Raw genomic sequence first — 16135 nt, 5'->3', positions numbered from 1 at the left:
GGGCAAATAAAGCCAAAAGTACACCTTAGAGTTTCTACCCCATTGATGTGCTGGCTGCTGAACTGGGGAGGTCTGCCCTAGACACACCTTGGACTCTTTACAGGAATTCTCATCCAACCTCCACTGCTCCAAATGAGCAGCTGGTCTGTCTTCCTCACTCTTTTCATTGCTCCAAAACTACCAGGATTAGTGCTGGAAGGGAGAACCTACCCCATTAGCGTTTTTCTCCAGACAATGCTGCATCTTTGGAAGATGAAGACACACAGCTCAAACTGTTAGAGACCTTGGCTTTGCAGTTAAATAAAGATTAGAAAGCGCACAGAATTGTTAATCATCAGCTCTAAGGCAAGGGCAATTTTTGACCCAGAGCCCCAGTTGCTCACAGCCGCCAAACCCGCACACGGCACAGTTTCACACACGGCAGCTGCTTGAAGGTGACACAGGTAGAGGGCTGAGGACAGTGTGACCGGGCTGTCATAACAGCAAGCAGGAGACCAGAACTCACACCCCTGTCACCAGCTCTCTGTCTGTAACTGAAACAGATCCGCAGGATCTCCATGTCTGCGAGAACAAAGAATGAACAAAAGCTTCTTGAGATGCCCCTGCTCTTCCTGCCGACAGGTTCTCCCACAGCTTTACTGCGGGAATAGGTTTGTTGTGGAATGATGGACACAGGCAATGCCAACCTTGCAGATACAACGGGGAGTGGTGGAAAGTTTCCAGTGCCACCACTCCCCGTATCCAAAAAGTGCAAACAAGATATTCCACCTGCTCTTTCACCCCCAACCCAGGGCTTCTGCTTTGACTTACAGAAAGGCTGGGATGTAGACACATGTAGGACTTGCATGATCAAAACACAGCTGGCTCCTCGTGTTACTCCACACCTCAAAAGCTCAGCAGACCAGCACTCACCTGAGGCAGAACACACCTTCATTCACACCCCTCTTTTGCCCAATCCAAAGCCCGCCCGCACGCAGTAACAGCAGGACTAATTAAACACTGACACAAGTTCCGCCTAATCTGGTGGCTTTGAGTATAGATAATGCACAAGTGTTGGCACTTATTTTCACAGCATCTCAGAACTGAAAAAAAATAAAGCCCAGATTTATGAAGTATTACAACATTAATCTACTGTCAGTTAAAACCCTCCAAAGGACAGAGAGCCTCCACCTGCTGCCCTTCTACCTCCACCTCTCCAAAACCAAGAGCATCTCTTCCAGCCTTGTCCCTGACATAACCCCACGCACTTCCAGACAACGCTGCAACCCCAATGCAATCCAAGCAGTGGACAAATCAACAGACAGGATGAAAAGAAGACAAGAAATCAGTAACAAAAGATGCTTTGCAGAACATTGTAAGCTTTTAGACTGGTTTCCTCCTCCACTAGAAATCTGCTTTCTACAAGCAGCATTTCATCTTTAACCACCACCCATAGCTACCTAAGCTCTCTCTCAACAAACACCACAGGACAGGTATTTGGTAAAAGAGATGTATATTTATTCACTTTACAAAGAGGGTGGTATTTAGTTGCAACAGCTCCATTTATAGACAAATATATTATTGTACATTATAGTGGTGAATGGCTCAAACTTTTACCTTGTTTTGCTCTTAAAAATATGTTTGCACCACTTCAGCTTCCATTAGCTGAGCAAATAGCTGTCCTTGTTCTGCCACTGAGAGATTAAAAATCCATAATAAAGATATAGCCGTGTGCTATGTATTCACAAGAATTCCCCTTCTCATTTCCCTGTTTCACTCCTCTCCCCACCCACCTCAACACGGTCTGTCCTCTGGGTTAGCATTGAACTTATATATACAGCCTCCATTAAAACAAAATTAGGAGCCAGTGATAGTTCTAAGGTCCTTTTAAAGCACAAGAAAAGTCATTGATTTGTACATATAAAAGTCTTGAGTTCAAATTTGTTAAAAATAAAAAAAAAAAAATCCTTTTTTAAGTCCGGTTGGCATTTAGATACTGCCAAGGCATGGCTAAGCCAATGAAAGAGGGGGGGCAAGGGGGAAAAAAATTTCAGTATAGAATTTAAATATTACAAAAATATCTTTTTTTTCTTTTTTTTTTCGTTTCCTTTTTTTTTAAAAAAAAAATCAGCAGGATGCCCACTTGCTATTGCTAACCGAAGCATGGAAGAAAGGTATAGACCAGTTGTCTTTGATCCTTGAATATTTGAAACAAATTCAATGTAAAGCTGAACCAAGTTTACCACACAAACAGTGGTGGCATATTTATTTCATTTAAGATACAAATGCATGTCCACATGACAGGCATAATCTGACCATGAGGTGGAAGAAATGTTTCTATAAGTAAGCGCAGGGAAATAGGGCGAGAGAAGGCTGGCACGGTTAAACATTCTGGATTCAGAAATGCACAGTGCCCCACATGTGCCTTTGCACACAGGCCGTGCATGACTCTGCACTCCTGATATGCAAATACAGCATCTTTCAGCAACATGATCCAGAATTAAAGAGGTTGGTGGCCCACTTGTTCAAACTGCTAAAATCATTCTTTCAGCTGTTATTCTTCTTCGCTTTCATTTTCCGGTTCCAAATCAGAATCACCATTGATTTCCTTTTCAACAGTCATGTCTTGTTCATCAGATTGCTCCTCTTTTTCTTCATCTTCATCCCAGTTTTCCTGGGGAAAATAATAAAACAAATGTTTGAACCCTTGTCAGTCACACCATTTCTGTTACAAGCAAGTGGGAGAAGATGTGGTCCAGTTCCACTTACATCTGAGTCTTTATCTGCAATCATCTCATCATCTGAGCCTTCCTCCTCCGAGGATTCTGCAAAGAGAAAACAATTTCTCAGTCTGGAGAAAAGGCTTTAAAATTGTGCAAACAAGGCCCAACTCCACATGCTGCCGAGGTCTTCAAACTGTTCTATTTCAATTCCAAAACTAATTCTACCTCAAGATGAGGTAATCAACAACAATTAGGAACAAGTCACTTCTGTTGAATATACAGTGTGAAGACACAGTAGGAAAAAGGCCAAACTGGAAGTGTACATGCACGCAGAGACATCCACTACATTGAAGTCTTACTGACTCAAACGCAGAAGTGCCTTGATTGTATCTACCTTAGAAGAAGGGCAGGTAACAGCAGAAATGTGAGGCTGCCAGGTCAGTAAAAGCAGCATACTGAACTTGCAAGTCCCTGATTTGTTCATTTGTGAAGCAGGGATGGAACGGAATTAAAAGAGATAAAAGGAAGAGAAGGAAGGAGCAACTAGGTGCAAGATGTCCCCATCATTAGCCACAGATTCTACTGCCATGGACATCCCACAAAGCCTCTCTATTTGCAGACTATACTCTGCTAGATAAGCAGAGCAGCATGACCAAGAGCCACCAGTGCTGGCTGGTGTCACGTGAATTCAGGAGCTGAATTCAGTTAGCATACAACACTTACCATCCTCATAGACCAGCTTTGCAGTCTGATTAACCTCAGGTACATCCTGAACTGCTTCTGATGCTGCAACCTGAATGGAATTTGAAGATTAGCCTTAGATGAAATCATATACTTCAACCTTAAAAGCCAACAAAATTCATAACAACTTAAATGAAGTCTACATCGAGTGACACACATTAATTCATTTACAGTAGTAGTTTAACAGACAAACAAGTACAAATGACAAAGTAAAATTTGAGAGGCGTCTGCTCTGAAGCGCCTCCTGTTTATACCAGTTAAAAACTCTATGGGTCAGCAGTCACATTTGGCAGGAAAAAACATGTAACACTTCCAGAGAGCGCAGACTGACAAGACAGTCCACTAAGTGTAGTGACTGAGCATCACCAATGTCGCTGTACAGGTCCCAATGACAGGTCCCACCACATGCAATCCCAACAGGAGGTGAAGTCTGCAAACAACACTGCACATCTCATGTTATTGAGTTGAAGCTCACCTGGCTGGCAAGAATGAAGAGTCTTCCGTGCAGACGGGAAAGCTTTTGCAAAGTCTTTACTCTGCTCTCCATTAACTGGTATAACATTCCCAGCTGAGGAATAAGGTCTGGCAACTTGGGAGAAGACAGATGAAAAAAATATGAAGCGGTCAACCAACACATACCAAACATCTTTTTATTTTAAACTACCTCTGTGTGTCTGGGGCAAGTAACCCTTGCTCACATTATTTTAAACAGAAGGGAGAGTTAGTGTTCACAGAGATCACCTGAAGCCTGATCAGTTAACACTTGGCCATGTTTAGAAACATCATCTACTTTCAGAAAGTGGCAATTCTTACACTACTTTTCCTTTGCACAGTCACTGCCCTACACAGGTGTCGAAGCACTACTCAGAAAGCTGTGTAAATGGGAACTGAACAAACACCAGTGAACAAAGGCAGCCTCAGCAACATGTGCAAGTTCTGGAACTCTTCAATCCTATAATAAATGGGAGAAAGAACGGACAGTGCCAAAAATGCCTTTTTCTTAACCCAGCAAGAGTGCTGCATCAACCACTTGTAAGGCAAGGCTGGACTTCAACCCAGAAGCGATGTCATTATTTAGTGCTCTGCCACCTTTGGCACACCTTTACCCCATAAATCTATCCCTGCCCAAGATAGTCTCAGGATAAGTATTACAAGAGCAAAGAAAACTTAGTTATGTAAGATTATGGGGCACAGACTAGATTACTCTTTGTGACAGTAATTTTGTTCCCTCTCACAGGTGTGACATAACTTATCTTGGTCTGACTTTGGGATGGCTATAATTATGTCATGAATGACTGAGACAAACAATTTATCAGCAATGTGTAGTATTTTGGCAAAAGTGGCAGAAGTATAGCCCTCTGTACATTGATTTGGGCACTGCCACATGTGGAGAGCAGGAGACAGATTACTGAAGAGTATTTATTTAATCATTTAAATCTAGTTTTATTTAAGTGGATTTCCATTAATGTAAAATACTTACTGTGGAAAGGTAGGATGCATGTAGGGTAAAAACAGACTTCAGCCATCGAACCATTAGTGAGGCACTGGAAAAGATAAATTAATTGTATCAAAGAGACACTGGCTGAGAGACACTCATTTCACATTCTAGATGCTAAACAGTTCCATATAAAGTGTTCCTTTCTCAAGAGATAAAAAGATAAATGCAGACGGAAATGTAACAGTTTGGCTACCCAGATAAGATATATAAGTTGCTAGGAAAGAACAGACACTTCAGTGAGGGACTAAACTAGATGTGTTCAGGGGTGTGTGCTTCTGACATCTTTTATGGGAGGTCTCGGTGAATAGAAGCTCAAAGCGTGCTACTTTTTTCTCCTCCTCCAATGAGGAAGTTTATATTTAGGAAAATAAAATCCAAACCAACCTAACCCCCACAATTCAGTACAGCTAGTCTCAGCAGAGCTGTCCTTATGGCAACATAAGATGGGGGAGAAGCTGGTTTTGTTATTAAATACAATACCTGGAGAAGTCTAAATACGTTTGATAATTAAACTTAACAAGCTGATAATTAAATTGAAAATGTGACAGCTATTTTAGCTTACATATTGATCAGGTTCACAGTGTCAACATGTGGGGATTTCAGTTACATTCTCAGGATTACACACTTATTTCAGGTATCCTTTTCCCTTTTTAATTTCACTTCAGCCATCCTGAGAAAGCCTTAATTAAAGTTCCTCTTTGCATCCACAATCAGGTGAGAGTTTTTACCTCCAGATGCTGCAGTTTAATTACAGTTACTATGGAAATCAACCATACAGGTGGTGGGAGGGACCCTAACACACACACGCGCACACACACAAGAAGTTTCTGGTGAATTAAACTGTAGTTGTCTCACCTGTATGGGTTGCCCTGCAGTCTCTTCGTAAGCTAAAAGGACAAAAAACAGTCAGCAATAAGTAACAAACATAATGAGTTTAAAACCCCAACATTACATCCATGTGAGAGGCCCAATACTGCGGCAGGAAGTTCACCAGACATCTGAAGTTTGCTAAGATTAACCATAGCCAGGTTCCAGAAAATTACACTGCTTGCTCTACCATCCTGTACACAGACCGATAACTCAACACAAGCTGAGTTTCATGACTGCAAGAAAGCTGTAACTCTTAAGAGGAAATATATTCAGCAAAACTTAAAGCTAGCAGGAGTGAGTAGAGGGAAACACCTTTTTTTTATGTTTTTGAGTATCTGCTTAGTAAAGCAGTTGTTACAAGGTGAACAATTTGGGGAAAGAAGTGAAGGTAGTATCAGGTAAAGGCCACTTCCCAGAACAAATCTCAGGCTCCAGGGAAGGCAGTTAGCTGAAGGTCTGTCCACCCACTGAGATTATACAGTCAAACACTTGCACTTAGATTCCCTGACAAAGGTCCCAGGGAAGAAGTGCTGCATCTTATTAACATAAACCTAAGGAGGTGCTGCAAGGCTATACATATAGCACCAGGACATGTGCATACTTCAGTTAAGATCAGTACTATAAGTAAAAATTAAATCCTATTTGTGGCTAGCACATTAAAATACACAAGAAATCTAACCATTAACTTCTGTTGTAGATGTCATTCACATAACAAAAGCAACTAATCGACATTCAGTTTAAAAAGTAATGTCTAGTTCAGGCTAATCATTAAAATATCTCTGTCCTAACACAGATTTTATTTAATATCACTTAATAAGCAGTTCAGAAGCCAAATCCCTTTTTAAATTGCTATTAAATGATGTTGCAAAGCTTAAATACAGCAACAGGGCTTCTGATAATTTTCAAAACAGGAAAGAAATTACCCCTCATTTTCCAAGTGTCTTGTAAACTCACTGCTCTAAGTGGGCATTCTGTTTTTCTTCCTCTCATGTGAGTATCCGGCGTATTTATGCTCACACAGCTTGCTCTGGCCAGCACTGCTATTTTCAAGCTTTGAATTATCATCCATGTTAGTAGTTGAAAATAAGATGTAATGGCAATTGATTGCCAGTTACCAAACATGCTTTTGCTTAATCTTTTCCATTTCTCTTTCTCACATAATCATTTAAGATACTATTACATGATCTAATGCTCTTCCTAGCTTTGACAGCAGCACTTGGTGCTTTGGTGAAGCTTCAGCCAGAGAAGACAAAGAGTCTATCAGAGATAAATTAAGAAACATTTCTGACCCATTAGAAGTACCAAACCAATTTCTTTAGTAAAAACGAAGAGACATATCTTGGATTTTCCCCAGCTAGAATGCAAACCACTTGTGGCTTGTATGACAGTACAAGACCAGCCTCTCCTACCTCATGCAGCAGTGGAATGACAGCATATATAGGCATTCTGGCTACTGTGTTCTTGACTATGTTCTCCTTTCTTGTATTAAGCACTTTCTGTTAAAATGAAAAAATATGATCAGAGAGTCATTCAGGTCCAACATGTGTATAAGCAATCAGCAAAATCAAAAATTCCTAGCTTTTAATCTGTTTTTCTACTCCACTACCTTTGTATGCTAAAATGAGGATAATGAGCAAAAGATCCGCTATGAAAAGGAGTTCCATTTTCCAAGTCAGCTACAATCAACAAAGTAAGACACTCGATTAACCCATCTAAAACAATCTGCCTGTGCCTCTAACCCACCTGTCACACGTTCGAAATGATGCATCACAGGCACATTAAAATTTCTCTTGCTATTTTCTGTTTGACTTCTGTAAATAAAATGCTTTTCATCAGCATCACTGACAAGAAAATTCTATTTGGTGTCAAAATCTTAACATTTCTGTGCCCCAGTACTTTTATTTCCTCCCAGCCCAAGTGCAACACTAAGCTTTTCAAGTAAAACTGTTGTCTTGAAAGCATTTTTCAAACACTATCTACTTGAAAGCTCAGGAAACTAAGCACAGATTATGCTCCAGCTCAAGCTAAAGGGAAGATCTGAACTGTGACATAACAAATTTATCATAAAAGAAGTGCCTCCTAGTTCATGGACTGACTCAGGAGACAAGGTAGATAACAACAAAAAAATGATACTGCCACTATAATTCATAATACCACTCCCTTTAGCAACAAAAGCAGCTGGGAGAAACAACAGGATCTTGACTGTTCAGCCTCCCCAGCTTTCAGACGGCTCCCCACAAGCCCCAGTAAATAGACTGAACAGCACACACTGAGCTCGCAACACTTACATTTAAGATTTCTGCATCATCGCTTTCCAAGCCCTGAACCAGCAGCACGGCTAAGCTGTCTGTTTGTGGAAGGCCACCTGGAGTTTTTACTTTGCTCACATCAATATCCAATGCCCCAAGGCGCTCCTCAATGCTTTCCTGCACACAGAAAATAAGGGCAGTGCTGTTTCAGTGCAGCTTCTCAGAAATATCAGCTGAAAACAAAGTACCTGACTTACAGCATTCCTTCTAATTCTTCTGGGAAATAACGTGAATTTTGCATATTCTTTTAAATGTACTGATAGCATGAGAAAAGTTTTGACTGAAAGACACTGATATACCTTGACACAAGCACGTGAGAAAGTTCTGCAACAATGTGGCAGAACTACAGACAAGGCACACAGGGCTTGAGTGAAGGAAATGTCTCTTCTATACAAAAAGATGGTATCATTAGCCTTTCTTCCACCTCAAACAAAGCAAATTCAAGTTCACCGAAAGAAGGCATAGATCTGATAATTTATAATTCTAGTTTCTCCATTATTGCTGTGTTTAAAAGAGGAAGGCTTTTACCTCCGTCTCTCCTGGTTTCCTCTTGTTTTTCTTCTTCTCCTTTCCCGAGGCTGGAGTTTTGACAGCTGTACTGTGTCCTGGAATGCCAGGCACTAGAACTTTGGTGTCCGAGTTCACAACAGGCGTCTTTACCTAGGACATAGAGATACCCCATTTGCAGTAATTGCTAATACCTTGGGTTTTCTTCCAATTTAAAATACTAATTTTATTCCGAGACACACACATATGTGGTAAAACCAGCCTGACACAACCCATTTTCTTGACATATATATTAGGAAATGTGACATTTTTTAAGAACAATAAATAACTTCATGTAACAGTCAGTTAATTTTCATAATTAACTAAAGCAATGGTCTTTGGAATCACCTGTGAATCATTATTCTTACAAGCTTTTGCCACAACATTCTTAGAAGTACACCTTTGTAGGCAACAACAAATATGTAGATGTTTGCTAGCAATAGATACCACATGTACTAACAGTCAGCCCCATAAACCGCATGCAGATTAATTTGGCAGCCACTGGAAGGCAGTAACTGACCACAACAAGCAGCACAATGTAATAGTAAAAGGTAGTTACTACTCATGTCAATCCCATCTATATTCCTCTAGGGATTGCTCAGACACAGAACTCAGTTGTCTGAATTAGACTATGATGACGATGACAGACAGAGCAACCCTAGATCATACCAAGCAAGCTAAGGTATCATCTTCAATGAACACAGAGGAAATGGAATTTTAAAGGCAATATATTCAATAATCAAATGCTCCCCTGACCCTCAGAGGATGTAAGGGAGTACATGCCACTTCCAGAATATCAAGAATGCTACCAGCCACTTGAAGAACACTTTTTAACCGCAGCACTTCTGTCCAGGCCTTTTTTTGAAGTACCTACCCAAACTTCTGCACCTGTGGAAGCCCTGCTGGGTGCCCACTGAAGTGATACAAACATAATCTACTACAGTGAGCAAAGCACCTTCCGTACGCTATGTGTAAAAGTAGAAAATATTCATTTTCTGGCTCAAGAATTTTAACACAGAACAGCAATGGTGTTAAAATACTGCCCCCTTTGCTCACCACACTCATCACTGACCTTCTCCCCACACGACATGCTCAGACAGCCAAGAGAAATGCGTCTTCACTGGAAGTCAGCAAGAAGCGAAACCAAGATGGGTATCATCACTGCATGCCAGGGAGTTCCTACACCTCTCACTGCAATTCAGCTCTGCTACCCACCAGCTCCAGGGCTGAGGAAACAGCACAAAACCCCGCCTGGCTGATGGAGCACCAGATCCACTTTAGGCGCAGAAAAACAGCGCTGTCTGCTCACTTCACTGATACTCCAAGCATTTCACATCTTCAAGGCCTTGAATATGCACAATGATTAAGAACTCCACAGCCTGTCTCTAAACACCCAAGGGATCCTGCATGAGAGAAAACAGTGGCAAGTGGCCTCAGTGGACACTGCTGCCATCCATGTAAATGCCAAGCTCACACTTCCCAGGTCCCTGTCAGTAGGAACACATAAAGGCCACATCAAGAAAGAGCCAAAAGGATGTGCCCTTTAAGGTTCCATTACATTTTATTTAGACTCCAAAACAAGCCATCCCACCTTCAACCCAAACCATCAGGGTCAAAGAGGCCGTACAAACCGACAGACTCTAAGGGAAGAACTGATCACAAGCAGAAAAACCCCATCAATGAGTCCTGTCTCTCAAGCAGACCTGCTGACAGCAGGAGGGTTACCGTGTTCCCTCCCACGAGCCAGGATACACAGGAGCCACAGAGTTCTCTTAAAGCACTCCTGCCTGAGCGCTACAGACATCTGTAGCTATCACTGCAGCTCTGAACAGGTCCATCCAGAAATCCAATCTCGTTTTAAGTGAGCAGTGAATCCTAGCATTTCCAAAGTGAAAAAAAAAAAAAAAAAAAAAAAAAAAAAAAAAAAAAAAAAAAAAAAAAAAAAAAAAAAAAAAAAAAAAAAAAAAGAGAAGCAACAAAATCACATTTTATGCAAAGCTCACCTTTGTTAGAGCAGCATCTGTTTTAAGCGACAAAACTTTCTGGATGTCCCTTACCAAACATATGTGGGGTTCACTGGTGTTCAAAGACTAGAAGGACAGGAACAAAACCAGTTAATATATTTGACGTTCACACCTGTGATTTATTATGCCACTTAAAGATGAGAACAAATTCCAGAGACATAAATTAGAATGAACCTTTTTTTTTCATTCTACAACAGCAGCTCCTTTGTTACCAGATCTCTATGCTCTACAAAGGAGTTTACACAGGTAAACTGAGACACTGTCAAAAGCAGTTTCCATGGCCTAACTCAATAACAGCTGAAAAGGCAAGAAACGGCCAGCAATGACGTCAAGCTACACTCCAGTTATAAGAATGGAAGAATACAAATGACCTTTTGAAACAGCTCTGGGGCAACGGTCATAGCTCCCCAAAAAAAAGGGCAAGGAATATGTTTTGTATTGTTATATAATTTCAAAAAAGTAAAAATAAAACCAATAAAACCACAAATTTCTCCAACTGAGAGCAGAACGCAGTCGACATTAGAGAATCCAAACCCTCTCTGCTAAGTTTTACATACCACTTTCTCTATGACAGGCTGTGAGGTGTTTCCATACACCAGCAGCAGAGACTGTTTGTCCGTGCAAAATGCAGCTGCTAAAATAGGGACCGGTTTCGGTGTGGAGTCCCCGTCATTTCCAGGTGTTGCTATCTGGATAGTACAGTTTGATGTTAAGGGTTTTTTGCAATAACTGGGGGAAAAAAAAAAGGAAAGAAATTAAAGAATTCCAAGAGGTTTAGCTTGAACACTTCAGTATCCTGCACATCTAAGCACCTTTCATTAGCAGGTACTCAGCAAACTCAGCCATTTACAGCTTTCACAGATGGCTAAGATGAGGCACAGACACAAAATCTGGGCTAAACACACACTTAATACTGAAGTGCAGCACAGTCACCAACAAACAAGTTCTCAAAAAATGTGTCCAGCAACCCAAGACAAAGAACCAACTGGTTTGCAGCAGATACAAGAACTTAAAGGCAGCAGAATAACAAAACTGAACTTTGCCTTACAGTAATCTTCCCAAAGACACCCTCAAGATGAATACTAACTTACCCATTTAAGATATGTTCAAATAAATGCAACTGCCCATCCCTGCACACAACTGCTAACTTTACAGGCTGAAAGAAAGCACAGTAACAGAGTTTCATTAGATCAAAGGACAAACCTCTTGGAAGTACAGGACATCAAGGGACAGTTGCAAGGCTACAGTTTAACTTTTTTCAATACCTAAGCACATTAAACTAAATCTGTAAGGGAGATCAAAGGCATAACAACTCACGACCATTTAGTAGAACAATTAGGAGATAAAAATACAACTCATAACTGTGCTTTACCATATCACTACTAATACATGCCAATTTGGACAGTTTGCACACTAGAGACGTGTCTAGAGGCACAGGCCTACAAAGGCACTGACACTGTAAATATGCTTAGAGGAAAGAAACTGATTTGAGTCCTCTGAGCAGTTAAATGACAGGGGTACATTACAGAATACTCTCCAATACATGCAGAAAGAGGGAACAACTGGAAACATTAGAAAAATACAGCATGAAATTCTAATGACAGCAGGAGAAAAAATGTTTTATATAATTAATTAAACAGTTTCTTAACATGTTTTACATGCACATATTTTTCATAAGGCAACTACTTTGAAAGATTTGTCCTTGCTAAAACTGCAACTTGGACAATGCACACTGCTACTTTAACTCATTAAAGGCTAGTTAATTCCAAATGCAGTTACACCACCAAAACCACCTGAAATCAGAAACAAACAGGACCATACTTAAACCAGATTTTTAGAAATTATCTATTTAGTGGGGTTTTTTTGCTGCCAATTTACAACCATTTTGATTACTAACTTGTTCTAAACAGGAAACAACTGACATTTCCGACATCATAAACAAAATTTCTGAGAAAAAACATTGAATTTGCACTTAGTAGCTTTGATAAGGAGTATTTCAAACTATCAGGTTTATAAATGCACCTATAATAAATATTCTTATACACATGAACTGGCATTCAGATCTCATCTCTGCCTCACAGAACCTAAATACAAACCAAGTTTCTTTCTTTAGACCGTTAAATGGAAACTGATATGATAACTGAAAACTGTTAAACATATATGGTTACAGACTATTGCTCCTACCTCTTCTTTGACTTCTGATACAGTCAGGTCAACAAAAATTGGTTCATCTGTTACTGCAAAAGACATCACAGCATTCTTTTCTTTTCTATCTGACCTGATCTGCCTGGAAGACATGAACAGTACACGTTATTTAGCACAGCACAAACAGGACTCTCTGCACCTGACAAGCATTGTAAATCACTAGCAACTGTGGTAGCATCTACCACATTCAAAAGTATCCTGCTGACTTTTCAGTTTTCAGCTTAGAAGATATTTTAACTTCCAAGTGCAAATAACTCCCAGGTGAAATTGAGCGAGAAAACTTCACAAAAACCTTACAGCAAGTGCAAAGAACAAGGAATTTTGTTACACAGTATGTTCTGGCACACAGTGGTGATACAAATGGCAACTGGAAGCATGCTCAGACACAGCCAAGGAAAATCACGTCTTCACTCAACAATCAGTGAGTCGAAACCACCATTTAAGAGATCATCACTGCATTTTTCCAGAGTGCCCCTTCTGCTTCACCTTCTGTTTAATCAGAGTTCAGAACACACGTGGTAAGTCTGTGCTCAATACCGATCACAAATAAAGTCACAAATTATGGAAGGCTTACATACCATACGCTCAATAATCGGTCGTGTATGGCTCCAGACAAGAAATAAAGTCCTGTAATCCCATCAAAAGGTATGCTTTCGTTCATAGGTTTCACTGTGGTAAACATTAATGATGACACTGATGTAGCATGGCCTGTGAAATGCTAAGAGAAAAAACAGAATCTTTCAGTGATTGTCATAAGCAGCCTTACTGCAAAAACCAAAACAGTAGTTAACAAAGAACACTAGGAAAGATTCAAGTGTTAACAAGGACAACGCAGTGGTGCTTTTAACTAGAGATCAGCTTCCCTGCATTTCTGTACGTCTGGCCAGATATTTATTGGCATTTTCAAAGTTAAATGAGGAATCAAAGGCAAATTCACTCGGACTAAATCCATGCAAAAAAATCACATCCACCTGTACTACTGTTTCTGTCACAAAGCATTCCTCTCTGCCCCTGCAATTTGACACTTTAACTTTCAAAATGAAACTAGATTCTTAGTTTCATTCTCAACTTTAGGAACGGACACACAGATGTGCTGACACACTAAGTCTGTGCAACACACCACCCCAGGTCCTCCCAAAAAATGGTTCTTCAATCTACTTCTGCAAATAATGGTTTTGGTCATCATAGGATGCAGACATACATGGTAGTTGCCACGAGCCAGCAAGACCACAGTAACAGCACCTGTGCACAACATGAGTGCTTTGTGACTTACCTGACAGCAAGTACGAGGGGATTCAGAGGCCAGCTGTGTCCTACCTGCTGGCAGGCAAGAGAACATGGCTGCATTCAGGGATCACCTAAAGCCTGGCTATTTGCTCATGTCTGAGCCCTGTCCAGGGACAAAGGAGTTTGCTCCTACGCCTTCCAGCTGTTTCAACAGCAAAACTGGTAATGACACCATTTATATGAAGTTTAGCAAGGAAACTTGAAGGCTTCATGGAGGGACTCATGTTACAAGTCAGGGAACTCACAGGCAAACCCAAGCCAGCAGTAACTGATATGGTGGTGAACTAAGTTCTCCTGCCAGAGAGGTATCAGGCAGGGACCCGATGAAAAAGAACAGCATCCATCTTTCTCCCACAGGCTTGAGAAAGAGTGCTGGTAGCATGCCCAGGAATAGGAATTTATTGTCCTCATTCAACTTCCAGGAAGTTGAAACCACAGTTTAGGGTATCATCAGAGCAAAAGCTTTCAGCAATCCCGAAAGAGCCAATTGTCTCCTCACACACGGTGAAATTTTCAGATGTCTGATCAGGGAGCACTTGGTAAGTAATGTCACCAATCAAGAAGGGTATTTTTTTGCATTTAGTTTAACAGAGGTACAGAGGTACTTACTCTGTAGACTTCTTTGGTCTCCAAGTCCCACAGTTTTATAGTTCTACCAGCTGACAGCAGCATTTTTCCATCTGGACTGATGCATAGACAGGTGACACTGCTATTGTCGCCTTTCCACTTACTAGAATTTGGATGGAAGGGTTTTTGTACAAAGGGAGAAAGATGGAGAAAAAAAAAAAAAAAAAAAAAGAAAAACACAATATTCATTAGGATAATCTTAAAATGCACAACCACCATGATGGAAAATATAAGGCAAAATTTAAAAAGAATAGTAATTTAAGTACTCAAAGATTAGGTCAAAGCTATTCTGCTTCCGAATTTTGCAGAACTAGTTTACAAAAAACTGCAACAACTCAATAATATAAAGCTATTTAATAGTGAAATGTTCCTCTCTCAAAGTTCTGTACTACTGAAAGTAAGGCAAAAAGATCCACACCATTTTCAAGACTTCTCTGTGCACCATAGTCCAAAAACCTTGCACCAATCCATTTAGAAAGGCCTTCTCAACACTAAAATTCAGAGTTTCAAAGCCCATTCAGTTCCTGCCTGGTTCGCCTCCCAAGTCTGTCAATGTCACTGGCAAAACCAAACTTCACCTTAATGCTCTGTGGTTCAAAGCACTATTTAAAAATAATAATAAAAAAAAAAAGGGGGGAAAAAAAAAATATGGTGTCATGAAAAGCCTGAATCTGCTTTGAAGGAATACAAATACTACATGTTGCTCACAGGACAAAATTGCAAGGAAAGCACGAACACAAACCCTTTACAGTTTGGATATAGCCTGCAACACACCACATTCTGACTGTAAACAGCTGTTCTGGGAATACCTCCAAATAACTTTCACATGCCCAAGTAATGCCTCTCCTGTCTTCCAAAACAGAGATCATTTGGTCTATCACTTTTGATAGAAGATGAAACTTTTACAGCCCACAAACCTGACAAACAGCATTACACCTTACAGAGAGTATGACACAATTTTGTGTTCTTTTCCAAAGAAGAGGTCAAGACTAAGAATTTCAAACCATTTAATAATCTAAACCAATAAGGTATTTTTAAATGTACTAACAAGACAAGTTTAAAGTAGACCGCAGAACATAAGACAGAGCAAAAATCTGTTGGTTTTCAGTTTGGATACTCTTCACGTAATTTTTACAGGAAAGAGTTTTAAACATGATCTCATAAAACAAGAAGCTGCATAAGATGTCCAGAATGCCTCTGGCAGTAGTCAGAGTACTTAAAACATGAAAAAGGTAGAGAGAAACAAGAAGCCATCCAGAATGATGTTTCAGACTATCTCTCTACAACACCTTGTCTTGTCTCTTCAGAAACAGTCTTCCCCAACAG

The 16135-nt window shown here is 40.3% G+C and overlaps 1 protein-coding gene and 2 non-coding genes across 3 annotated transcripts in view; all 3 read right to left on the bottom strand.

Moving 5' to 3' along the window:
* Positions 1-1475: 1475 nt before the first annotated feature.
* WDR43 (WD repeat domain 43) overlaps positions 1476-16135 on the bottom strand; it is a 26104-nt gene continuing 11444 nt past the window's right edge. The window contains exons 4-18 of the mRNA XM_027889895.1: positions 14792-14912; positions 13474-13613; positions 12875-12977; positions 11782-11846; positions 11248-11419; positions 10670-10756; positions 8649-8780; positions 8100-8237; positions 7221-7307; positions 5797-5828; positions 4924-4987; positions 3919-4032; positions 3426-3495; positions 2749-2804; positions 1476-2653 (exon numbers count right to left, since the gene is read on the bottom strand). Of these exons, the coding sequence (XP_027745696.1) occupies positions 2534-2653; positions 2749-2804; positions 3426-3495; positions 3919-4032; positions 4924-4987; positions 5797-5828; positions 7221-7307; positions 8100-8237; positions 8649-8780; positions 10670-10756; positions 11248-11419; positions 11782-11846; positions 12875-12977; positions 13474-13613; positions 14792-14912 (1501 nt within the window). The 3' untranslated portion in view covers positions 1476-2533. The remainder of the gene's footprint in view (positions 2654-2748; positions 2805-3425; positions 3496-3918; positions 4033-4923; positions 4988-5796; positions 5829-7220; positions 7308-8099; positions 8238-8648; positions 8781-10669; positions 10757-11247; positions 11420-11781; positions 11847-12874; positions 12978-13473; positions 13614-14791; positions 14913-16135) is intronic.
* LOC114060425 lies at positions 9755-9833 on the bottom strand. The gene has a single exon (XR_003571882.1). It is a non-coding gene; the product is annotated as a small nucleolar RNA SNORD53/SNORD92 (small nucleolar RNA).
* LOC114060427 lies at positions 13271-13354 on the bottom strand. The gene has a single exon (XR_003571884.1). It is a non-coding gene; the product is annotated as a small nucleolar RNA SNORD53/SNORD92 (small nucleolar RNA).

The sequence above is a fragment of the Empidonax traillii genome, unplaced genomic scaffold, assembly GCF_003031625.1.
Source record: "Empidonax traillii isolate 1590-97213 ecotype Southwest subspecies unplaced genomic scaffold, ASM303162v1 scaffold275:size1536655, whole genome shotgun sequence".
Classification (NCBI taxonomy): domain Eukaryota; kingdom Metazoa; phylum Chordata; class Aves; order Passeriformes; family Tyrannidae; genus Empidonax; species Empidonax traillii.
The sequence above is the reverse complement of the archived record's forward strand: the minus strand, read 5'-3'. Positions and strand labels throughout refer to the sequence as shown.